At 34.5% G+C, this 23,680-nt stretch overlaps 1 protein-coding gene across 3 annotated transcripts in view; it reads right to left on the reverse strand.

The window, feature by feature from the left end:
- LRBA (LPS responsive beige-like anchor protein) overlaps nt 1-23,680 on the reverse strand; it is a 1,009,660-nt gene that overhangs the window by 661,613 nt on the left and 324,367 nt on the right. For all 3 annotated transcript variants that reach the window (XM_037830797.1, XM_037830798.1, XM_037830799.1), the window contains 2 exons: nt 22,274-22,407; nt 17,100-17,161 (listed from right to left, as the gene is read on the reverse strand). In XM_037830797.1, coding sequence (XP_037686725.1) covers nt 17,100-17,161; nt 22,274-22,407 — 196 coding nt within the window. The remainder of the gene's footprint in view (nt 1-17,099; nt 17,162-22,273; nt 22,408-23,680) is intronic.

The following is a 23,680-nucleotide window of genomic DNA, read 5'->3' on the forward strand; positions in this document are numbered from 1 at the left end:
ATAAAAGCAGAGGATTTTTGGAGTTCTGGTGAACACAGAAAGGGGTAGGGCGGAGCTCAGGCCTTGATGCGCATATGCAAATCCCAAAGAAAAGCTGATCTCTCTGCCCTGTGGACCTTTCCTTAATGGCCCTGGTTGCTTTGTCTATTAGCATTTCAATAACCCATTAGATCTCTGAGCAGGGCCCCTTTTTTTTTTTTTTTTTTTTTTTTAATCCTTTTTTCTTTTTCTAAAACAATTACTCTAAGAAACCCAATACAGGAAGCTTCAAAGACTTTCAATTTGGGCACGTCAAGTCAAGAGCAGAACTAAGAGAGCTCTGAGACAAAAGGCAATAATCCAGTGGCTGAGAAAATTCACTAAACACCACAACTTCCCAAGAAAAGGGGGGTGTCCGCTCACAGCCACCATCCTGGTGGACAGGAAACACTCCTGCCCATCGCCAGCCCCATAGCCCAGAGCTGCCCCAGACAACCCAGTGTGACGGAAGTGCTTCAAATAACAGGCACACACCACAAAACTGGGCGTGGACATTAGCCTCCCCTGCAACCTCAGCTGATTGTCCCAGAGTTGGGAAGGTGGAGCAGTGTGAATTAACAAAGCCCCATTCAGCCATCATTTGAGCAGACTGGGAGCCTCCCTACACAGCCCAGCAGCCCAGAACTGCCCTGGGGGGACGGCACTCACCTGTGACATAGCACAGTCATCCCTCAACAGAGGACCCGGGGTGCACAGCCTGGAAGAGGGGCCCACTTGCAAGTCTCAGGAGCCATACGCCAATACCAAGGACTTGTGGGTCAGTGGCAGAGACAAACTGTGGCAGGACTGAACTGAAGGATTAGACTATTGCAGCAGCTTTAAAACTCTAGGATCACCAGGGAGATTTGATTGTTAGGGCCATCCCCCGTCCCTGACTGCCCAGAAACACGCCCCATATACAGGGCAGGCAACACCAACTACACACGCAAGCTTGGTACACCAATTGGGCCCCACAAGACTCACTCCCCCACTCACCAAAAAAGCTAAGCAGGGGAGAACTGGCTTGTGGAGGACAGGTGGCTCGTGGACGCCACCTGCTGGTGAGTTAGAGAAAGTGTACTCCACGAAGCTGTAGATCTGATAAATTAGAGATAAGGACTTCAATAGGTCTACAAACCCTAAAAGAACCCTATCAAGTTCAGCAAATGCCACGAGGCCAAAAACAACAGAAAATTATAAAGCATATGAAAAAAACAGACGATATGGATAACCCAAGCCCAAGCACCCAAATCAAAAGACCAGAAGAGACACAGCACCTAGACCAGCTACTCAAAGAACTAAAGATGAACAATGAGACCATAGTACAGGATATAAAGGAAATCAAGAAGACTCTAGAAGAGCATAAAGAAGACATTGCAAGACTAAATAAAAAAATGGATGATCTTATGGAAATTAAAGAAACTGCTGACCAAATTAAAAAGATTCTGGACACTCATAGTACAAGACTAGAGGAAGTTGAACAACGAGTCAGTGACCTGGAAGATGACAGAATGGAAAATGAAAGCATAAAAGAAAGAATGGGGAAAAAAATTGAAAAAATCGAAATGGACCTCAGGGATATGATAGATAATATGAAACGTCCAAATATAAGACTCATTGGTGTCCCAGAAGGGGAAGAAAAGGGTAAAGGTCTAGGAAGAGTATTCAAAGAAATTGTTGGGGAAAACTTCCCAAATCTTCTAAACAACATAAATACACAAATCATAAATGCTCAGCGAACTCCAAATAGAATAAATCCAAATAAACCCACTCCAAGACATATACTGATCACACTGTCAAACACAGAAGAGAAGGAGCAAGTTCTGAAAGCAGCAAGAGAAAAGCAATTCACCACATACAAAGGAAACAGCATAAGACTAAGTAGTGACTACTCAGCAGCCACCATGGAGGCGAGAAGGCAGTGGCACGATATATTTAAAATTCTGAGTGAGAAAAATTTCCAGCCAAGAATACTTTATCCAGCAAAGCTCTCCTTCAAATTTGAGGGAGAGCTTAAATTTTTCACAGACAAACAAATGCTGAGAGAATTTGCTAACAAGAGACCTGCCCTACTGGAGATACTAAAGGGAGCCCTACAGACAGAGAAACAAAGACAGGACAGAGACTTGGAGAAAGGTTCAGTACTAAAGAGATTCGGTATGGGTACAATAAAGGATATTAATAGAGAGAGGGAAAAATATGGCAAACATAAACCAAAGGATAAGATGGCCGATTCAAGAAATGCCTTCACGGTTATAACGTTGAATGTAAATGGATTAAACTCCCCAATTAAAAGATATAGATTCGCAGAATGGATCAAAAAAAAAATGAACCATCAATATGTTGCATACAAGAGACTCATCTTAGACATAGGGACACAAAGAAACTGAAAGTGAAAGGATGGAAAAAAATATTTCATGCCAGCTACAGCCAAAAGAAAGCAGGTGTAGCAATATTAATCTCAGATAAAATAGACTTCAAATGCAGGGATGTTTTGAGAGACAAAGAAGGCCACTACATACTAATAAAAGGGGCAATTCAGCAAGAAGAAATAACAATCGTAAATGTCTATGCACCCAATCAAGGTGCCACAAAATACATGAGAGAAACACTGGCAAAACTAAAGGAAGCAATTGATGTTTCCACAATAATTGTGGGAGACTTCAACACATCACTCTCTCCTATAGATAGATCAACCAGACAGAAGACCAATAAGGAAATTGAAAACCTAAACAATCTGATAAATGAATTAGATTTAACAGACATATACAGGACATTACATCCCAAATCACCAGGATACACATACTTTTCTAGTGCTCACGGAACTTTCTCCAGAATAGATCATATGCTGGGACATAAAACAAGCCTCAATAAATTTAAAAAGATTGAAATTATTCAAAGCACATTCTCTGACCACAATGGAATACAATTAGAAGTCAATAACCATCAGAGACTTAGAAAATTCACAAATACCTGGAGGTTAAACAACACACTCCTAAACAATCAGTGGGTTAAAGAAGAAATAGCAAGAGAAATTGCTAAATATAGAGAGACGAATGAAAATGAGAACACAACATACCAAAACCTCTGGGATGCAGCAAAAGCAGTGCTAAGGGGGAAATTTATAGCACTAAACGCATATATTAAAAAGGAAGAAAGAGCCAAAATCAAAGAACTAATGGATCAACTGAAGAAGCTAGAAAATGAACAGCAAACCAATCCTAAACCAAGTACAAGAAAAGAAATAACAAGGATTAAAGCAGAAATAAATGACATAAAGAACAAAAAAACAATACAGAGGATAAATATCACCAAAAGTTGGTTCTTTGAGAAGATCAACAAGATTGACAAGCCCCTAGCTAGACTGACAAAATCAAAAAGAGAGAAGACCCATATAAACAAAATAATGAATGAAAAAGGTGACATAACTGCAGATCCTGAAGAAATTAAAAAAATTATAAGAGGATATTATGAACAACTGTATGGCAACAAACTGGACAATGTAGAAGAAATGGACAATTTCCTGGAAACATATGAACAACCTAGACTGACCAGAGAAGAAATAGAAGACCTCAACCAACCCATCACAAGCAAAGAGATCCAATCAGTCATCAAAAATCTTCCCACAAATAAATGCCCAGGGCCAGATGGCTTCACAGGGGAATTCTACCAAACTTTCCAGAAAGAACTGACACCAATCTTACTCAAACTCTTTCAAAACATTGAAGAAAATGGAACACTACCTAACTCATTTTATGAAGCTAACATCAATCTAATACCAAAACCAGGCAAAGATGCTACAAAAAAGGAAAACTACCGGCCAATCTCCCTAATGAATATAGATGCAAAAATCCTCAACAAAATACTTGCAAATCGAATCCAAAGACACATTAAAAAAATCATACACCATGACCAAGTGGGGTTCATTCCAGGCATGCAAGGATGGTTCAACATAAGAAAATCAATCAATGTATTACAACACATTAACAAGTCAAAAGGGAAAAATCAATTGATCATGTCAATAGATGCTGAAAAAGCATTTGACAAAATCCAACATCCCTTTTTGATAAAAACACTTCAAAAGGTAGGAACTGAAGGAAACTTCCTCAACATGATAAAGAGCATATATGAAAAACCCACAGCCAGCATAGTACTCAATGGTGAGAGACTGAAAGCCTTCCCTCTAAGATCAGGAACAAGACAAGGATGCCCGCTGTCACCACTGTTATTCAACATTGTGCTGGAAGTGCTAGCCAGGGCAATCCGGCAAGACAAAGAAATAAAAGGCATCCAAATTGGAAAAGAAGAAGTAAAACTGTCATTGTTTGCAGATGATATGATCTTATATCTAGAAAACCCTGAGAAATCGATGATACAGCTACTAGAGCTAATAAACAAATTTAGCAAAGTAGCGGGATACAAGATTAATGCACATAAGTCAGTAATGTTTCTATATGCTAGAAATGAACAAACTGAAGAGACACTCAAGAAAAAGATACCATTTTCAATAGCAACTAAAAAAATCAAGTACCTAGGAGTAAACTTAACCAAAGATGTAAAAGACCTATACAAAGAAAACTACATAACCCTACCAAAAGAAATAGAAGGGGACCTTAAAAGATGGAAAAATATTCCATGTTCATGGATAGGAAGACTAAATGTCATTAAGATGTCAATTCTACCCAAACTCATCTACAGATTCAATGCAATCCCAATCAAAATTCCAACAACCTACTTTGCAGACTTGGAAAAGCTAGTTATCAAATTTATTTGGAAAGGGAAGATGCCTCGAACTGCTAAAGACACTCTAAAAAAGAAAAACGAAGTGGGAGGACATACACTCCCTGACTTTGAAGCTTATTATAAAGCCACAGTTGCCAAAACAGCATGGTACTGGCACAACATGACCACAGACATAGAGGACTGGTGGTTTGATGGGTTGAGCCCTCTACCATAAGTTTTACCCTTGGGAAGACGGTTGCTGCAAAGGAGAGGCTAGGCCTCCCTATATTTGTGCCTAAGAGTCTCCTCCCGAATGCCTCTTTGTTGCTCAGATGTGGCCCTCTCTCTCTGGCTAAGCCAACTTGAAAGGTGACATCACTGCCCTCCCCCCTACGTGGGATCAGACACCCAGGGGAGTGAATCTCCCTGGCAACGTAGAATATGACTCCCGGGGAGGAATGTAGACCCGGCATCATGGGACGGAGAACATCTTCTTGACCAAAAGGGGAATGTGAAAGGAAATGAAATAAGCTTCAGTGGCAGAGAGATTCCAAAACGAGCCGAGAGATCACTCTGGTGGGCACTCTTACGCACACTTTAGACAACCCTTTTTAGGTTCTAAAGAATTGGGGTGGCTGGTGGTGGATACCTGAAACTGTCAAACTACAACCCCGAACCCATGAATCTCGAAGACAGTTGTATAAAAATGTAGCTTATGAGGGGTGACAATGGGATTGGGAAAGCCAAAAGGACCAAACTCCACTTTGTCTAGTTTACGGATGGATGTGTAGAAAAGTAGGGGAAGGAAACAAACAGACAAAGGTACCCAGTGTTCTTTTTTACTTCAATTGCTCTTTTTCACTCTAATTATTATTCTTGTTATTTTTGTGTGTGTGCTAATGAAGGTGTCAGGGATTGATTTAGGTGATGAATGTACAACTATGTAATGGTACTGTAAACAATCGAAAGTACAATTTGTTTTGTATGACTGCGTGGTATGTGAATATATCTCAATAAAATGATTAAAAAAAACAAAACAAAAAAAAAAAAAAGAAATAGAAGGGGAACTTAAAAGATGGAAAAATATTCCATGTTCATGGATAGGAAGGCTAAATGTCATTAAGATGTCAATTCTACCCAAACTCATCTACAGATTCAATGCAATCCCAATCAAAATTCCAACAACCTACTTTGCAGACTTGGAAAGGTAGTTATCAAATTTATTTGGAAAGGGAAGATGCCTCGAATTGCTAAAGACACTCTAAAAAAGAAAAACGAAGTGGGAGGACTTACACTCCCTGACTTTGAAGCTTATTATAAAGCCACAGTCGCCAAAACAGCATGGTACTGGCACAAAGATAGACATATAGATCAATGGAATCGAATTGAGAATTCAGAGATAGACCCTCAGATCTATGGCCAACTGATCTTTGATAAGGCCCCCAAAGTCACTGAACTGAGTCATAATGGTCTTTTCAACAAATGGGGCTGGGAGAGTTGGATATCCATATCCAAAAGAATGAAAGAGGACCCCTACCTCACGCCCTACACAAAAATTAACTCAAAATGGACCAAAGATCTTAATATAAAAGAAAGTACCATAAAACTCCTAGAAGATAATGTAGGAAAACATCTTCAAGACCTTGTATTAGGCGGCCACTTCCTAGACTTTACACCCAAAGCACAAGCAACAAAAGAGAAAATAGATAAATGGGAACTCCTCAAGCTTAGAAGTTTCTGCACCTCAAAGGAATTTCTCAAAAAGGTAAAGAGGCAGCCAACTCAATGGGAAAAAATTTTTGGAAACCATGTATCTGACAAAAGACTGATATCTTGCATATACAAAGAAATCCTACAACTCAATGACAATAGTACAGACAGCCCAATTATAAAATGGGCAAAAGATATGAAAAGACAGTTCTCTGAAGAGCAAATACAAATGGCCAAGAAACACATGAAAAAATGTTCAGCTTCACTAGCTATTAGAGAGATGCAAATTAAGACCACAATGAGATACCATCTAACACCGGTTAGAATGGCTGCCATTAAACAAACAGGAAACTACAAATGCTGGAGGGGATGTGGAGAAATTGGAACTCTTATTCATTGTTGGTGGGACTGTATAATGGTTCAGCCACTCTGGAAGTCAGTCTGGCAGTTCCTTAGAAAACTAGATATAGAACTACCATTCGATCCAGCGATTGCACTTCTCGGTATATACCCGGAAGATCGGAAAGCAGTGACACGAACAGATATCTGCACACCAATGTTCATAGCAGCATTATTCACAATTGCCAAGAGATGGAAACAACCCAAATGTCCTTCAACAGATGAGTGGATAAATAAAATGTGGTATATACACACGATGGAATACTACACGGCAGTAAGAAGGAACGATCTCGTGCAACATATGACAACATGGATGAACCTTGAAGACATAATGCTGAGCAAAATAAGCCAGGCACAAAAAGAGAAATATTATATGCTACCACTAATGTGAACTTTGAAAAATGTAAAACAAATGGTTTATAATGTAGAATGTAGGGGATCTAGCAGTAGAGAGCAATTAAGGAAGGGGGAACAATAATCCAAGAAGAACAGATAAGCTATTTAACGTTCTGGGGATGCCCAGGAATGACTATGGTCTGTTAATTTCTGATGGATATAGTAGGAACAAGTTCACAGAAATGTTCCTATATTATGTAACTTTCTTGGGGTAAAGTAGGAACATGTTGGAAGTTAAGCAGTTATCTTAGGTTAGTTGTCTTTTTCTTACTCCTTTGTTATGGTCTCTTTGAAATGTTCTTTTATTGTATGTTTGTTTTCTTTTTAACTTTTTTTTTCATACAGTTGATTTAAAAAAGAAGGGAAAGTTAAAAAAAAAAAAAGAAAAGAAAGAAAAACAAGGAAAAAAAAAAAGATGTAGTGCCCCCTTGAGGAGCCTGTGGAGAATGCAGGGGTATTCGCCTACCCCACCTCCATGGTTGCTAATATGACCACAGACATAGGGGACTGGTGGTTTGATGGGTTGAGCCCTCTACCATAAGTTTTACCCTTGGCAAGACGTTGCTGCAAAGGAGAGGCTAGGCCTCCCTATATTTGTGCCTAAGAGTCTCTTCCTGAATGCCTCTTTGTTTCTCAGATGTGGCCCTCTCTCTCTGGCTAAGCCAACTTGAAAGGTGAAATCACTGCCCTCCCCCCTACGTGGGATCAGACACCCAGGGGAGTGAATCTCCCTGGCAACGTGGAATATGACTCCCGGGGAGGAATGTAGACCCGGCATCGTGGGACAGAGAACATCTTCTTGACCAAAAGGGGGATGTGAAAGGAAATGAAATAAGCTTCAGTGGCAGAGAGATTCCAAAACGAGCCGAGAGATCACTCTGGTGGGCACTCTTACGCACACTTTAGACAACCTTTTTTAGGTTCTAAAGAATTGGGGTAGCTGGTGGTGGATACCTGAAACTATTAAACTACAACCCAGAACCCATGAATCTCGAAGACAGTTGTATAAAAATGTAGCTTATGAGGGGTGACAGTGGGATTGGGAATGCCATAAGGACCAAACTCCACTTTGTCTAGTTTATGGATCGATGTGTAGAAAAGTAGGGGAAGCAAACAAACAGACAAAGGTACCTAGTGTTCTTTTTTACTTCAATTGCTCTTTTTCACTCTAATTATTATTCTTGTTATTTTTGTGTGTGTGCTAATGAAGGTGTCAGGGATTGATTTAGTTGATGAATGTACAACTATGTAATGGTACTGTAAACAATCGAAAGTACAATTTGTTTTGTATGACTGCGTGGTATGTGAATATATCTCAATAAAATGATGATTAAAAAAAAAAAAAAAAAAAAAAAAAAAAAAAAACTACAACCCAGAACCCATGAATCTCGAAGACAGTTGTATAAAAATGTAGCTTATGAGGGGTGACAATGGGATTGGGAAAGCCATAAGGACCACACTCCCCTTTGTCTAGTTTATGGATGGATGAGTAGAAAAATAGGGGAAGGAAACAAACAGACAAAGGTACCCAGTGTTCTTTTTTACTTCAATTGCTCTTTTTCACTCTAATTATTACTCTTGTTATTTTTGTGTGTGTGCTAATGAAGGTGTCAGGGATTGATTTAAGCGATGAATGTACAACTATGTAATGGTACTGTAAACAATCGAAAGTACGATTTGTTGTTTTGTATGACTGCGTGGTATGTGAATATATCTCAATAAAATGATGATTAAAAAAAAAAAAAAAAAAAAAAGAACACCCAAATCATCCCCCTCATCACAGCCTATTTTTCATTTAATTTAGCCAAAAACATTTCATGTAGCCAAAAACATTTTTCATATTCTCTTTGTTAGAAGAAGCTGTGGTGACTGAAATGAATGCTGGGCTATATGAACCATATTTGACTTAAAGGCAAGAGAAATAATTCTACTGAAAGAGAAAATTTCAAGTGTATAAAATTGATTTTTTCAGAAGCTGTCATCAGTTTTATCAACTTTTACCAATATTTTTGAGACCAAAAGCTAAAATCACGTAAAAGGGATTTAAAATGCACCATTTTATTCCCTCAAATCATTAGCAGGAGAAAATTCAAAATTGTAGTTTAAAACTTATACATGCCTTTCAGTTTAAGATAAAACTGAATACAAGGCAATTATTAAATAGAATAAACTCTGTTCTTCAACTAAAATACTCTAATAAATCAAAACTTAATTTTAAAGAGGAAAACTTTACCTAAGTGAGATAAATATGTTGATTTATAATCAAATATATTCAATGTCTACTATGTATCTAATACTGATAAGCACTGATAACAAAATGAAAACTAAAAATGGTTTCCTACCCTCCAGGAGTTTAATGAAAGAGAAATTATAATGCATATGATAAATGCTAAAATACCCCTACCTCTATAAATGTAACTCTTATCTTACACTTAACACTATGAATTTAACTCTAATATAGTGTTAAGTTCAAAAATTCATAATCTGTAACCCAATATTGGGGGTATCTACACTAAGAAAGGAAGATAAGCGTTAAAATGATAGGATTTGGAACTATTTTCGGCCAAGATGAGAGTAAAAGCAAAAGAAAATATATATATATATTAAACAAATATATTATTATAAAATAAATGCACAGAGAGATTTTCACTTGTTTTGTTACCAAAACAATTCAGTACATGTCAAAGACTGAGTTGTTCAAATCTCTCAGAAGAAGAACAAATTCTCTCCTCCATCCTTTAATCTAATGATTGTTCCTAAATATGCCTGGTTGAATTTGAATACAAACATTCCATTCCCCACCTACATCCCTGTCCTTCCCTCAAAGTTAAACATCACCAAGATAGGAGTTCCTTTTGTTTACTACTTTTAGGAATTGCCTTACACACAAATTATATTTTCTAAAACATAGAATTACTACAGATTTTAGTGAAAAACCTTGGGCTTAATCATGACAGTCATTTCTTCACTCTTAATTCTGCATTTCTATTAACTCTTTCCATACTGACTTCATATTTTTATTATGTCTAGGTATTGATTTCAAGCTGCCTCAAATCCTAGACATCTGGAAAGATAAATGGATGAACACATGGAGAACCACAGCCCCTGTACCGTCAAAGAAACCACTGAACTGTGTAAATAGACACAGCCTATGAGTAATATTTTCATTCATTTATTTGACAAATATTTACTGAAATTCTATCATATCAGGAATCATATCAGGAGAAAATCACACACAGATTAATTTAATCTTCTTTGGATCTTTTAGATACAAAAGTGGATAGTAGAGTTCAACTTCTATAAATGGGTCAAAAATAGTACATATAATTTCCCATTAACACAAAATGCATTCTGCCCCTGGTTTCTAGACCTCATGCTTGAACATGAGTACAATGCATAAATCACTACAACATTGTGCCGGTTTGAATGTATTATGTCCCCCCAAACGCCATTATCTTTGATGTAATCTTGTGTGGGCAGACCTATCAGTATTAACTAGATTGTAATTCTTTGAGTGTTTCCATGGAGATGTGCCCCACCCAACTGTGGGTGGTGACTGCGGATTGGATGGTTTCCATGGAGGTGTTACCCCACCAATTCCGGATGGGTCTAAATTAATCACTGGAGCCATATAAATGAGCTGACAAACAGAAGGAACTCAGTGCAGCTGAGAGTGACATTTTGAAGAGGAGCTACAGCCAAGAGGGACACTTTGAAGAATGCACAGAACTGGAAGAAAGCCATTTTGAAACCAGAACTTTGGAGCAGACGCCAGTCACGTGCCTTCCCAGCTAACAGAGGTTTTCTAGATACCATTGGCCATCCTCCAGTGAAGGTACCCAATAGCTGATGTGTTACCTTGGACACTTTATGGCCTTAAGACTGTAACTGTGTAATCAAATAAACGCCCTTTATAAAAGCCAATCCATTTCTGGTGTTTTGCATCCCAGCAGCATTAGCAAACTAGAACAAACATTGACTAAAAAACTTTTTCACTCAATCAATATTAGGAAATAACTATATAATCAATTGATATCAAAGTATTTGAATTCACCATTAAACTCTCTGTGGGTTCTATATAAATATTTAAAAATATATGCTTTGGTTAAATGTAAGTTTATTTTAGAAAGAATTTCAACTCTTATTATAATGAATTCTGAAGATCTCTCCTTCAGAAACAAAGTGTAAATTGGGAGTTATGTCCAAACTATGTATAAAGAGAGAACAAGTGACTAAGATGATTTCTTCTGAATGGAGCAAAAGCACTCACAGTGTTTCTGGAAGAAAATAGGTATAATTTTGCATATCTAAAATTTTTCTTTAATCAGTGTAATTGGAGAAGCAGAGAAAAACAGAAACAGAATACCAGAAAAGAGGTTTCCTGCAATTCTCTCTTGCCTCCTATGCAACAGCAACTTTTCCCAATTTATAGTCCACAAAAATTATCCATAAGCAATAAGCCCATAAAAAGGATCCCAGGATCAAATATGCTTAGCTAATGTTATCTCCATTATAGATTCAACAATACACATCATTATTACATATATAATATATGATACATATACACACATATATAAATTTACTAAGACCTTGGGATACTTTTCAGTAAAACCTAATTAAGTATATTTAAACAACATTTTCTAAACATTTTACCACTCAATGCTTTTTTCACAGAATATCCATTATTGCCCCACAATAAACACTCTGGGGTTTGCTATACCAGAATATTCTAATAGTGAGAAGTAATCAAAAAGCACATGACGACTTTCACAACTCCTACCAAGGAAACTTATAGGTAGAGTAGGAGACGGAGTAGGAGAAATGCTTAGGGAAATTTACTATGCAAAAGTATGATAGTATTTCATAATTGAAAAGACCAAAAGACTAGGTGGCAAAAAGCCAAAATACGGTGATTTATGATCCACAAATTACACTAAGAAAATTATGAAAATACAGGTAGAACAAAGAAAAAAATTTTGACTTAAAGGAGTCAGGGGAGAGTGAAATGATGTACTGAAAAACACAAATAAAATTAGCATTAGAGTAAACAGGGATTGATAATTAGCTTTATTGCACTCCATCCCTAACTCTACTCCCTACCCTTGTGTTTTGCATGTGCTTCTCTTAAAGTCTTTGTTAAATTGTATCTGTATTTCAAGTATTTGTCTCGCCCACTAGATTATACATTCCTTACGGAGAGAGACTTGTCTTAAAAGCATTTGATACATGTATGCTAAATAAATAAATAATATCACAACCAGGCATAGAGAAGAAGAATCAGTTAGAGAAGAGATCTTCACACAAAGAACTGCAGAAGAGATAGCATTTGAACTCAGTCAGATGGACAACAAAAATGGAAAATTCTAAAAGTATAATTAGTGGCTTCATCATACTGCTGTACAAAACTCCATACTACAGGAACTCCTTAGAGGTAAATTAAATGCACAATGAAGTTGAAAGGATTTATTTATATTTCCACCTATCAACTTATGGTCAAGATTCCATTTTGTGGTTGGCAGTCAAAGATAACTTTTGTTTTATTGGCTCAAATATTTCATTATATGCAAGGTACCATGCTTGGTTGAGATATACTATAATGGACAAAACAGAAATAGTTTCTAAAGTACTGAGAGGAGACTAACAATAAACAAGTAAACAAACAAGTACATGTATATATACAATTTCTGGTAAATTCTATGATGTGTGTTAAGAGAGAGAAATAGAGAAGAGGTATTAACTGTAGATACAATGATCTGAGAAAGGGATAATTAGCTGAGCTCTGATTAATGAGAAAAGCCAACAGAGTCACCAAATTTGAAGGAGAGACATTTTAAGGAAAGAAAAAGCATGTGTCAAGACGTATAAATATGATGGCATATTTGGGTAACTTCAAATAGTTCAACATTGGTCTAAAAACAGGTAAAACAACAAAGTGGTGAGAAATGAGGTCCAAGGAGTAAGACAGGCCTAATAACAAAGGACACCTTTATGCCATGGTGGGCGGCAGGTTTGCTTTTTGTTATTGCTTGTTTTAATATTCTACTCATACTCAAAATACGCAATAAAACAAAAACAAAAGAAGAATTCACAAATAAAAAGCCAGAGCAATAACATTACTCTCACATATTCAGAAGGGATAAACTCAAAAAGAAGAAAACTCAAATTAGGGAAAAGAAATTATCTGAGAGTGAAGAAAAAAAGAAACACTTTACTATAAAGATTCAGAAAAAATTCAGGTGGCAAAAATTAAAACACAAAGCTGACACAAAAGAACCATAAGAATGCTGACATCTGATTCTTATTGTGAATATTATAATTTTTGGTTAATAATTCAGAGGTACAGAAAAAAAGAAAAATAAGTCAAGAATTAACCAAATCTTATGTCATTACCTTCATGTAAAAGAAAGGTACCCTAAAATAACAACAATGTACATATTTAAACAAAACTTGTTTTAAAGACATACAAGACTAACCCAGCATTTTCAATTAATTTTTGCTAGTAATTAATTACTCAGTCAGGATGCCAGGCCACACTACAAGGTGCTTCTAGTTTTTTATGTAGTGTATGCATTTCTGATAAATGGGAAAAGAATAGATGACCTGGCAGAAGGCTCAGACAATAATATGTGATTTACAGGACAGGAATGCAGCTACCACAAGATTTATCTGACAGCCCTCTCCAATAGTGGACTGTTGAGTATCCGATAGAATGATTTCTAGTCTAGAAAGTCTACTACTGAGTAGCCATACACATTATTTATTTATTAGATGTTTTGGGTTGAAACCATTTTTAAATGATGCACTTCACAATGTACAGTCATAAATTTAGCTTTAAACCCAAGAAGGGAGGTAGTGTTATTGGAATGTGTGTCAGACTGAATTAGGATGAGCAACGCAACACTATTATAGAGTAGTCTTGAATGCAATCTCAATTCTTTCAAAAATGATGTTAATGTCAAATAAACAAGATACAAATAGTTTATACATTGCAGGAGTAATATTATTTGAAACATTTATTTAACATTTTCTTTAAAATTCATATATATTTTTATAAAGCTTATAAACACATGCAACAAATAGGCACAAATGAGTTGCATGCTTGTGATAAACCATCTGAAAAATAGTTGAGAACTTGTTAAACTTTTACACTTTCCCAAGGAATGTATTCAAGTCTTATTCTAAAGAATTAAAGAGAATGTAAATCAGACTTTGGTGCTTAAACAGTTTTTTAATTCTTTTATATGAAATTCAGTATATGATTAAACCTAATTTAATAACCTTATGTACAGTTAACTTTACTAAAAAACACTGATATATAATGCTGAGTTATAAAAAAGCTTTTCAACTCTAGCTACATGTTGTCAAAGTAATGCTAAAATTTAAAAATATGTTGCCTCATCAATTTTTAATGAATGAGTAGACATGTAAAACAAAAAAACTCTTAGTTGAAACTTACTTAGAGATCTGTTGGGTCTTATTAGCAGCACACCAAATGTGATTATTTCCTCATTTCTTAAATTTAAGCTCTAAATGCTCTTTTGTAATAAAATGTGATTAAGTGTCTTTGAAAGAATGCAAAAAGCAAGTAAGTTTTGAATGGATTCAAGAAAAATAATCATCTGATAAAGAAAAAAATCTATAATAAAATAAAAAAGAAAAAGTAATCAGAACATGGCTGATTGTCATGAAATTAACACCAACTAATTTGTAAAGTTCTAAATCAAAGTTGCAGATGTTAGGTTCATAAGCATATCCATTATTTATGTGATTAAAAAGGAGTTTTGACCTGATCTTTCGATCTTTGGCACTCAATCCTCTCCATCTCCGCTTAAAAAAATTAATTAAAATTTTAGCAAGATGGTAGCTTTTCACTTCCCACCCTATTTCCAACTAAAAAAAATTATCAATCAAACTCAAGCTATCCCCACCCAATATCTGCAAAACGTCAAATTGAAATTCAATTTCATATCTCTTAAGCTTTCATGTAGAGAAAGACAGTTCACTTCTTAACAAAATAAATCACTTTTGTGATTGCCAATCTGACCTCTTTGAATTAGGAAAATTCAAAGTGAAAAATGCAATTATCACCCCAGAACAATCTGTATACATCTGGAGCTAATTCTGGCTTCATTTTTCACATCATTTTTCACACTGTGCTACATCTTGTAGAGATGCCACGGAACTTTTGAAGAACTCATAAAAAATATTAAAGACTTCAAATAACCACTAAAGTATTTTACTAAAACAAAAACCTTGACAATTTCTGACTTATGCAACTTGCTCTAAATATTGTTCGCATCCCACTTGATTGGACTAGTATTAAACAGCACTGTGACATACATGACAAATAGATGTATTAAAACATGTCATTCTTTATCTTTTCAGCTTCTAACATTGAACTATGTAATATATCATATCGGAACTATCTTTCATGTACCAAAAATATTTTCAATTCTGCTAAACTAGAAAGTGAAACTTAATTCTCAAAATTCACCAATGAAACAATTTTATCACTAAAAACAACAAACCCTTACTCTTGTGAAGGAATATCTAGACCTATAAGTTACTGCTCCTTAAAAAGTAAGGTAATTTCATGTATGTATAAGAATGACATATGGTAATTTCAATCCAAGAAATAAACAAGCAATTATTTCAAATCCGATGATTTAATGGGAAATTTTATCCAGTCAGCTTTTGAAGAAATTGAGTTTGCTGAAGGAGATGATTAACTTTAAAAAAAGATGATTCTAACTAAATCTAAAAATAATAAACCTATTAGAGACATAACTACTCCTTGAAGTTCATTATAAAAATCCATTAGGAATAATCTGTATAAGTAATTGTTCTTATTGCACTTTACTGACAATTCATAGTATTGATTTTTCACACTTTCCATGAATCTTTAATTTGTATTCATGGAACGTCCATCAGCACAGTCTAAATAAATTTGGCAATATACCCACTAAAACGAATAAATCAATGCAGAGAAACATTAATTTTCTATTATCCTTATTCATCAGGCAAGTAAACCATGAGAGTTGTAAATGAAGGTCAAAGGTTTTGAAATGGGTCAGAACCCTTGACCTCCAGACCAATACCCTTCCTATTAAAAAAGACTATTTTAAAGTTTTAAGTAGGGGAATTTACTACCAGCAAGATACCATTTTTAAAAGGCTACAAAGAAAACTCTCAATGAAAACATTCATGTGTTTAATTGCAAAACAGAAAGAAAAACATCACAGGATATATGATTTTTATGTTTTTTAAAATCATTAAAACTTACCACATGAAGTACAGGGTTTCTGAACACTGAAAATAATTTTAAGGCATTTATTTTCAAAATCTTATGATCACTGCCATATTTCTGTTGAAATTTTCCCAGATCCTCTGTGTATGTCAAAAATAATTAGCAATGACAAGGATTCAAAAGTATTTATTACTTATTTTATAACCTCTGCACAAAAAGAAAGTAAACCCATTATTCAAGAAGAGTCAGAGTGCCATTCCACAAGGTATTAAAATAAATCTGTTTCTATAACCTTAATAAACACAGCAAAGAAATTATTCAGTTATCTCAAGATCAAGGTATATATAATATGGATATGTTTAATGTGACTCTAAAACCTAGTGTTTCCCCTTCATCTACCTTGAATTCATTCAGCATTTGCTTTAAAATCATCTGTATGCTAGTATCAAAGATAAGAACATAATTTACAATACAAATAAAATTATTTGAAAACTGCAAACTCAAATTCCTGTTATAGCAAAAATATCTGATAAAGTCATTATAACTTCCTTATCCAAGTAAACATATATGAAAATATTTTAATTCAACATAAATTCTTGTTACTTACCTGAGAACACAGTAGCATAACCAATTCCACAACTGAACTACTCGACTTCATGCAAAGCAGACCTATTTTAAAGAGAATTTAAAAATACATATTACAAAGTAAAGAACAAATATGAAAGATTTATATGTATATAACTTTGTCCAAATTGGCTTGTAAAAAAATATTAACATCTTGCTAAGAACCAAACTTGTACACATTGACCATATGATTAAACACAATACTCTATAGTTAATTTAAACATGGCATCAAAACTACCAGTTTTTGGTAAACTATTTCATTTCAGCTTCCAAAATAGTAAAATATTTATCACAACTTCAAATATAATGACATTTCACAATTCTCATAGAAAATGTGCACAACATATGCCATATTGATCAATATCGTCTACATTTTGTTTTGGAGAGACTTGATTGTTATACATGCAGAGAAGGGAAATGGCTCTCTGACCTTTGCTTTCTCCACCACACTCTCCCTTCAACCCTCTAGCTATCAATCAAGTTTCCATTTTGTTTCATGGCAGCAGACATCCCAAACACTCTTATTAGTACCTTGACCTCTGACCTCACAATAAACCTTAACAGAAGTGCAAGCCGTTGTCTGCTATATATTCTTGATTTCTTATGAATTAATTCATTCACATTTTCTCTTTTATGTTTCATCTGGCTCTTTGGTCACCAAAAAATATTCTACGGAAGGACTTTTATACAGTTAATATCTACCTAAAGAATTCTTTCATTTGGATGAGCAATAAAATCTAAAGTAACTCATTCAAAGAACCCTTTTAAACAATATCTAAAAAAGGCTATGCCAAAAAAGGACTGAAGTATTAAATGACATCATTAATAATCAGAAAAATTACAATTTTTAATTCTATATTTTGCTAGGTAAATACTTAGCTTAAGTTTGAGAGTATAAGATCTACAATAATTCTCGGTGGCTCTTAAACACCCTACAAATTGCCCCTCCTTTTTTTCCCCATTAAAGTTCTACCAGCTATTCTATATTTTGTTTCCTTTCTTTTATCTTTTGCTGTATCCCTCTTTTTCATACACTTTTTTAGTGATCATGCCTCAGACCTTGTAATGACACGTGTTGGCATTTTGTAGCCTTACAAATAGCATTCAAGTTAAATAGGTTGTTCATTTTTATTGAAAAGTTAGAGTCATTTTTCTCAGTATGCAAAAAAAATATAGAACACAGAGAAGAAGGCAATAGTGTCAGCACTGGAATGAACACTGGCTATAGAATACCTATATGTTATATAGCCAAACATGTCATTAACTAAAGTGTGGTTTCTATAAGGATAAATTCTGAATCACTCCTCCTGCTAATGCTGCAAAGGCCCCAAGAAAGGGCCAAACAATACCATATCTCTCATGGATGGTATATCCCTCTACTGGGCTGAAACCTAGTCACTCTTCTTAAAATGTAACCAGCTACCAGGAAACAATTTACTCCAACATCAAACCTGTTTACTACCTGCAAGTAAATTCATATCTTTATACCATTATGCCATTATTCCTTATTGCTCTTTTCTAGGGGAAACAGAATTCCTACGAATTATGCTTTTATGACTCATCATTTGTGCTCTGTTCTCGCTCAGCCTTTTATTTCTGCTCAGATAATGAACAGTGATAAAAAGGTCCTTGGGCTATCCAAAGCTAGAAAGATTTATAGGTGTTCTTTTGTCCCTTTTATCACATATCACAGGATAGTTCATTACTCATATACTTATCCCTAAAATTGTTTTAATGTATATGTATATCAACTTCAATCTTATTTCCCACTAATAAAGGCTGGTAAACTAGAGGATGGTTGATAGCTGCTACATTGTTGGATGTGAAGATTCAGCAAACTACATCCACTGACCAGTGAGCTGAATACTCAGAATACAAATTCTAGTAAAAGGTCATGTAACATTTCATAGCTTAATTCAGTTAAAATAGTTTGGAAGTGGGGTTTTCATTGCTTTGTTGGACATGGAGCTGGTTTTGGAGGGAAAGTACAATTTTAAGCAAAAAAGAGATTCAGAGGAAAAAGGCGACCTGTATTAGACCTCTCATGCTTAGCTTACTGACAAAAGGATGTGAACATTGTGAACACAGATGTATAACTTTTGGAGTAAAGAAACAAAAGAGAACACCAAAAAGGGGCTTGGTATCAGATTGCATAACTTAAATCACATCTCTCTATTTTTTACCTGAATTTCTGCCTTTGGGTAACACTGGTCACATGTATGAAGAACCATACAATTAATTATAATCCAGGAAATCTGTCTTTAGATTTACAGTTAAGGCCCTGGAACAATTGGGGTAAGGATGTAAGTTGTTACCAGAAGCAACAATTTTCATTTTTACATACTCACATCTAGTATTGCCCCAATCAGCAGAAAGAGGAGAAGGTTTTTCAGACTCATAGATCTAAATGAGTTTATAAGCTGACACCTCTAAAAGTCTCTCAGAGAAACAGTTGAGTTCATTTTTCTTGGTTTTATTTTTTGGTCCATTTTTCACAGATATGGAATTTTAGTTTCTTCCAAAGAGACAAATTCAAGATACCAAGCCAAGAGTCTTATAAACTAAACACATGTCAAATTAAGAAGTTTCATTACCAAAACACCACTCCAATTTCTTCAGGAGAAACTGGCCCAAATGTCACTTTACATGATATTTATCCCATCCATAGTATCCATTCTTTTCCCTAATTCATAGTAGAATCAGAAAAATTAAATGATTTACTAAAGATTAAACTAACACCATCTAAACTCATTGATTCATCTTAACCCTCAGTATATCAAGAAAAATAGCCATGATCATTTACCAGCTGGAATCTTAGAACATTTTCTTTTAATGTTCTCATTATTTTAAAAATAATTTACAAAATAAAAGGATGGTGGCAAAAAAACATCAGAAATTTTAATAAAAATTTAAGCATAGTAAATGCAAATTTGTATTTCATATTTTCTGGAGTTGAAGGTATACATATACTCCAAATGGACAATGTCCTTTGGATGCAACTAACTACCCATTATGAATCTAGAATATATCCATCTTGTAAATACTAGTTCCACATTTCACATACATTTCTAATAGGTCTTAGCTTATCATTAATTCTGGTTCTTTTCTTGACCTCACTTCATCAAACAACACACTTTGGAAAACATTGGTGACTTACAATTTTGTGGCAGGAAGGATACCTATCTTCTTTATACAGAATTAAAAACATTTTCCTCATTAGATTTATTAGCATCATTTAAGATGACCAATCTACTGATTTCTTTCATTTCTACCTGAACTTTTCCCTTTCAATCATCTTTGTATACACATACCTTCAATATTTACACACTTACAAAGTGAAACAAATAAATTGTGGTGCATAAACATTATGAAAGATCGAAGAAAACTGTCACATGATTTTTAGCAAAATGGGATAGCCCAGGTTTGTTTGCAAAATTGTCCATTATGAAAATTTCGCATGATGAAATTCTCCCTTTTGAATGACCTACTGAGAAAACCAATTTTCTTTCTGTCCTTAGAAATACATTATTCACTAACTGATTCTACAGTTTGATAAAAATGATAGTTATCATTATAGAATGATATAGAAATATATTATGTAGAATAATATATATCATATAGAATAATATAGAAAGATATTATTCATTGATTCTTCAATTTGCTAGAAATGAAAGACTGCTACTCCCCCTTTTTAAATTCATCTTCAGATTGTCTAAAAGCTGTAAAATGTATTCCTCCGTCAATTTTATTCTCTTTGAAATTAAGGGCAGAAAATGAAAAATTCTAAATTCTCAACTGTGTTCAGTAAGAATAAAAATAAAACTACAAGGATGGTATCCATAGGCTTCTTATATACCAGTATTTCGCAACCTTTTTTTCATTAACATCCCCACTAATGAGACATTTCAGACTCTCTTTTCTTAATCACACCCCTTAATGAAAATTTAATACTAATGATATGCTATAATATTGTTTATATGTACTCTGGCCCATTGGAGGGCTGATAACGATTGTCATATCTAAGGTATTTTCACTGTTCCAAACACAAGTTTTTGCCACATTGAAAATGCAAATTTACTCCCTCTTAAAATATAACGCAATACTTTGGGGAAAGCAATTTAAAAAAAAAGATGGTGAGCCAGCAGTACTTATTTGAATTCTATTGTACCATCACCCTATGGGCAATTCCATTATTTTCGTTTTCTTATTATTTTAGTCCTTATCATCCCCATTTTCCCCTCCCCCCAGACCCAGCAACTACCAATATGCTTTCTGTTTCTATGCTGTCAGAACATTTTTGAATGCAAAAACCCAGTTCTACATTGTCTCTGATAAAAGTCATCTAGTTTCTTCTTAAAACTTTGCAGTATTGTAGTACTGGTATTTTTTAAGTCAATCTCTTAAGCTCTTAAACAACTCTAAAATTTGAAAATTCACACTTAATAAGCTTAAATCTACTGTATATACCAATTCAGGGTAAGCCCATTTCCATTTGCATGAGTCAACTTTCTAAATTTCTAATATTTGAACACATGGGGTGCGTGGCAAGTATACCATGCTTAAAAAAAGCAAAATTCCTCATCCATTCTTTAAATAGCACAATTTCCAATATCCCCAGCAACCTTCTTCTGCATGCTATCTGGTTTGAGACAATCTCAAATAACTACCTAGAAAAGGCCTGGTAATCTATGTATGATGTAAACAGAATAGAAAACAATATTACTATAATCTCTACTTATTCATCAAATATAATTCTGCTAATAGAGACTAATAATGCATTACTCATTTTCCTATTTTGTGGTAATACATGTTGTTTATAAGGATCTTAAGTGCAAACCTACATAAGTGCCTCACTAATTATTGTGACACTAGTTCCTCCAATTCTCTAGTCTCATAGTTAATTCTAATGTGCTTTTAAAAACCTTATTTCTCTGGGTCAACACAGTAATTTTCTGCCTCATCCAAAGCACTGATGAAGATCTTGAGCAGATTAGAATATAACAAACATGTAATATATTCCTCAAAAATACAGATTATCAGATGCCTACTCAAAGTAAAATATTTAAATAATAAAACTCCATGCATCTCTTATTATCAATTTAATTTTTTAACTTGGAAGTTTAAATATATATAATAAAATAAAGAAAAATCACTTACTTGTTCCTTCTATGAGTAGCTCTTGTCCATGGCTACCCAAAAGTGTACGAGAAAGAAAAGGTGCAAAATCCACAAAAATCTCTCGCAGAAGAGGAGCTGCCTTTTCCAAAGCATGTTCAAGCCTTTCAGTAATACTAATTGAAAAGTGGTAAATTACAAGCTATTCAACATAATTTATCAATTTCCTAGTTTATGAAATGAAGCCTGAATTTCCACAGAAATGTAAAATAATATGAAAAATTTAAAATTACCTAAAGGCTCATTTAGTGCTATGCATACCGTTCCTCCAGCCTGGAATATCCTTCTTTAACCTGCTCTATCTTACAACCCACAGCCCAGGCCAACAACCTGGTGTTAACAACTCCAAGCATCAGTTCTTACTGGAAGTCTTAACTGGCTGATTAAGAACACAAGCTTTTAACTAGTATCCAATGTAACCAAAACAAACCCTATAATCCTTACCAAATTTGACTACTCACCAATAAACATCAACACCATGAATTCAAGAACTATATCTTTTTCATCTCTAAGTTATCAACTACAGTATACAGTATAGACTTAATAAATGTTTATACACTGAATCAGTTTATAATCTCTATCAATGAATTTTATCTATTCTGTAACAATTTCTTACTAAAGCAATCTGAAAAATTTTTCACTTGAAAAGACAAGCTGTACAGGCTCATTTCTGAGAAATAATCCATTTTACGTATTAATATGTGTAATTATATGGATATATATTGATGCATATATATATATATATACGTTCACATACATATACACATACACATATATTCAATAATTTAAAAATAAGCTCTCTGAATTTCATAAGATTCAGAGGTAGCAACAGCTTTAGTTTTTAACTTATAAACAGCATTATTTATCTCCCTGGAGTTCCTACTATTCATACTACCAAGTAAACAGCTGCTGTTAAAAATACCAGTTAATAAACCACAGGAAATTCCTATGGTTATTAACTATCTCTCTGTCTGGGTAGAATTCAAAGTATCTAAAATTAATACTTGAAATAGATATTCCCAATTAAAGTATATGACACTAATTATCTATCTACAATTCAGATTTGCTGAGGCTTTGGTTGATTGGTCATCACTTATTCCTATGATACAACTGTGGAAGAGGAACTCTAAATGACCAATTTTCAATTCACAATCATTTGACAGAACGGCTAATAACTGCATGTGTAAATTTAATAACTTTTATGCTCACAGCATTTATAAATAGCCACTATTTAGGTCAAGTCTTATGAATCTTTTACATCTCATCATCTTTAAAAATAAATTGAACTTCTAAGATATTCTCAAGCCTCAAATGTCATGTATTTTGAAGGAAAGAAAGAGACAAAGAGTAAAAGAAAGAGGGAGGGAGGGGGAGACAGAGTCGGGGAAG

Source organism: Choloepus didactylus, chromosome 3 (assembly GCF_015220235.1).
Source record: "Choloepus didactylus isolate mChoDid1 chromosome 3, mChoDid1.pri, whole genome shotgun sequence".
Lineage (NCBI taxonomy): Eukaryota > Metazoa > Chordata > Mammalia > Pilosa > Megalonychidae > Choloepus > Choloepus didactylus.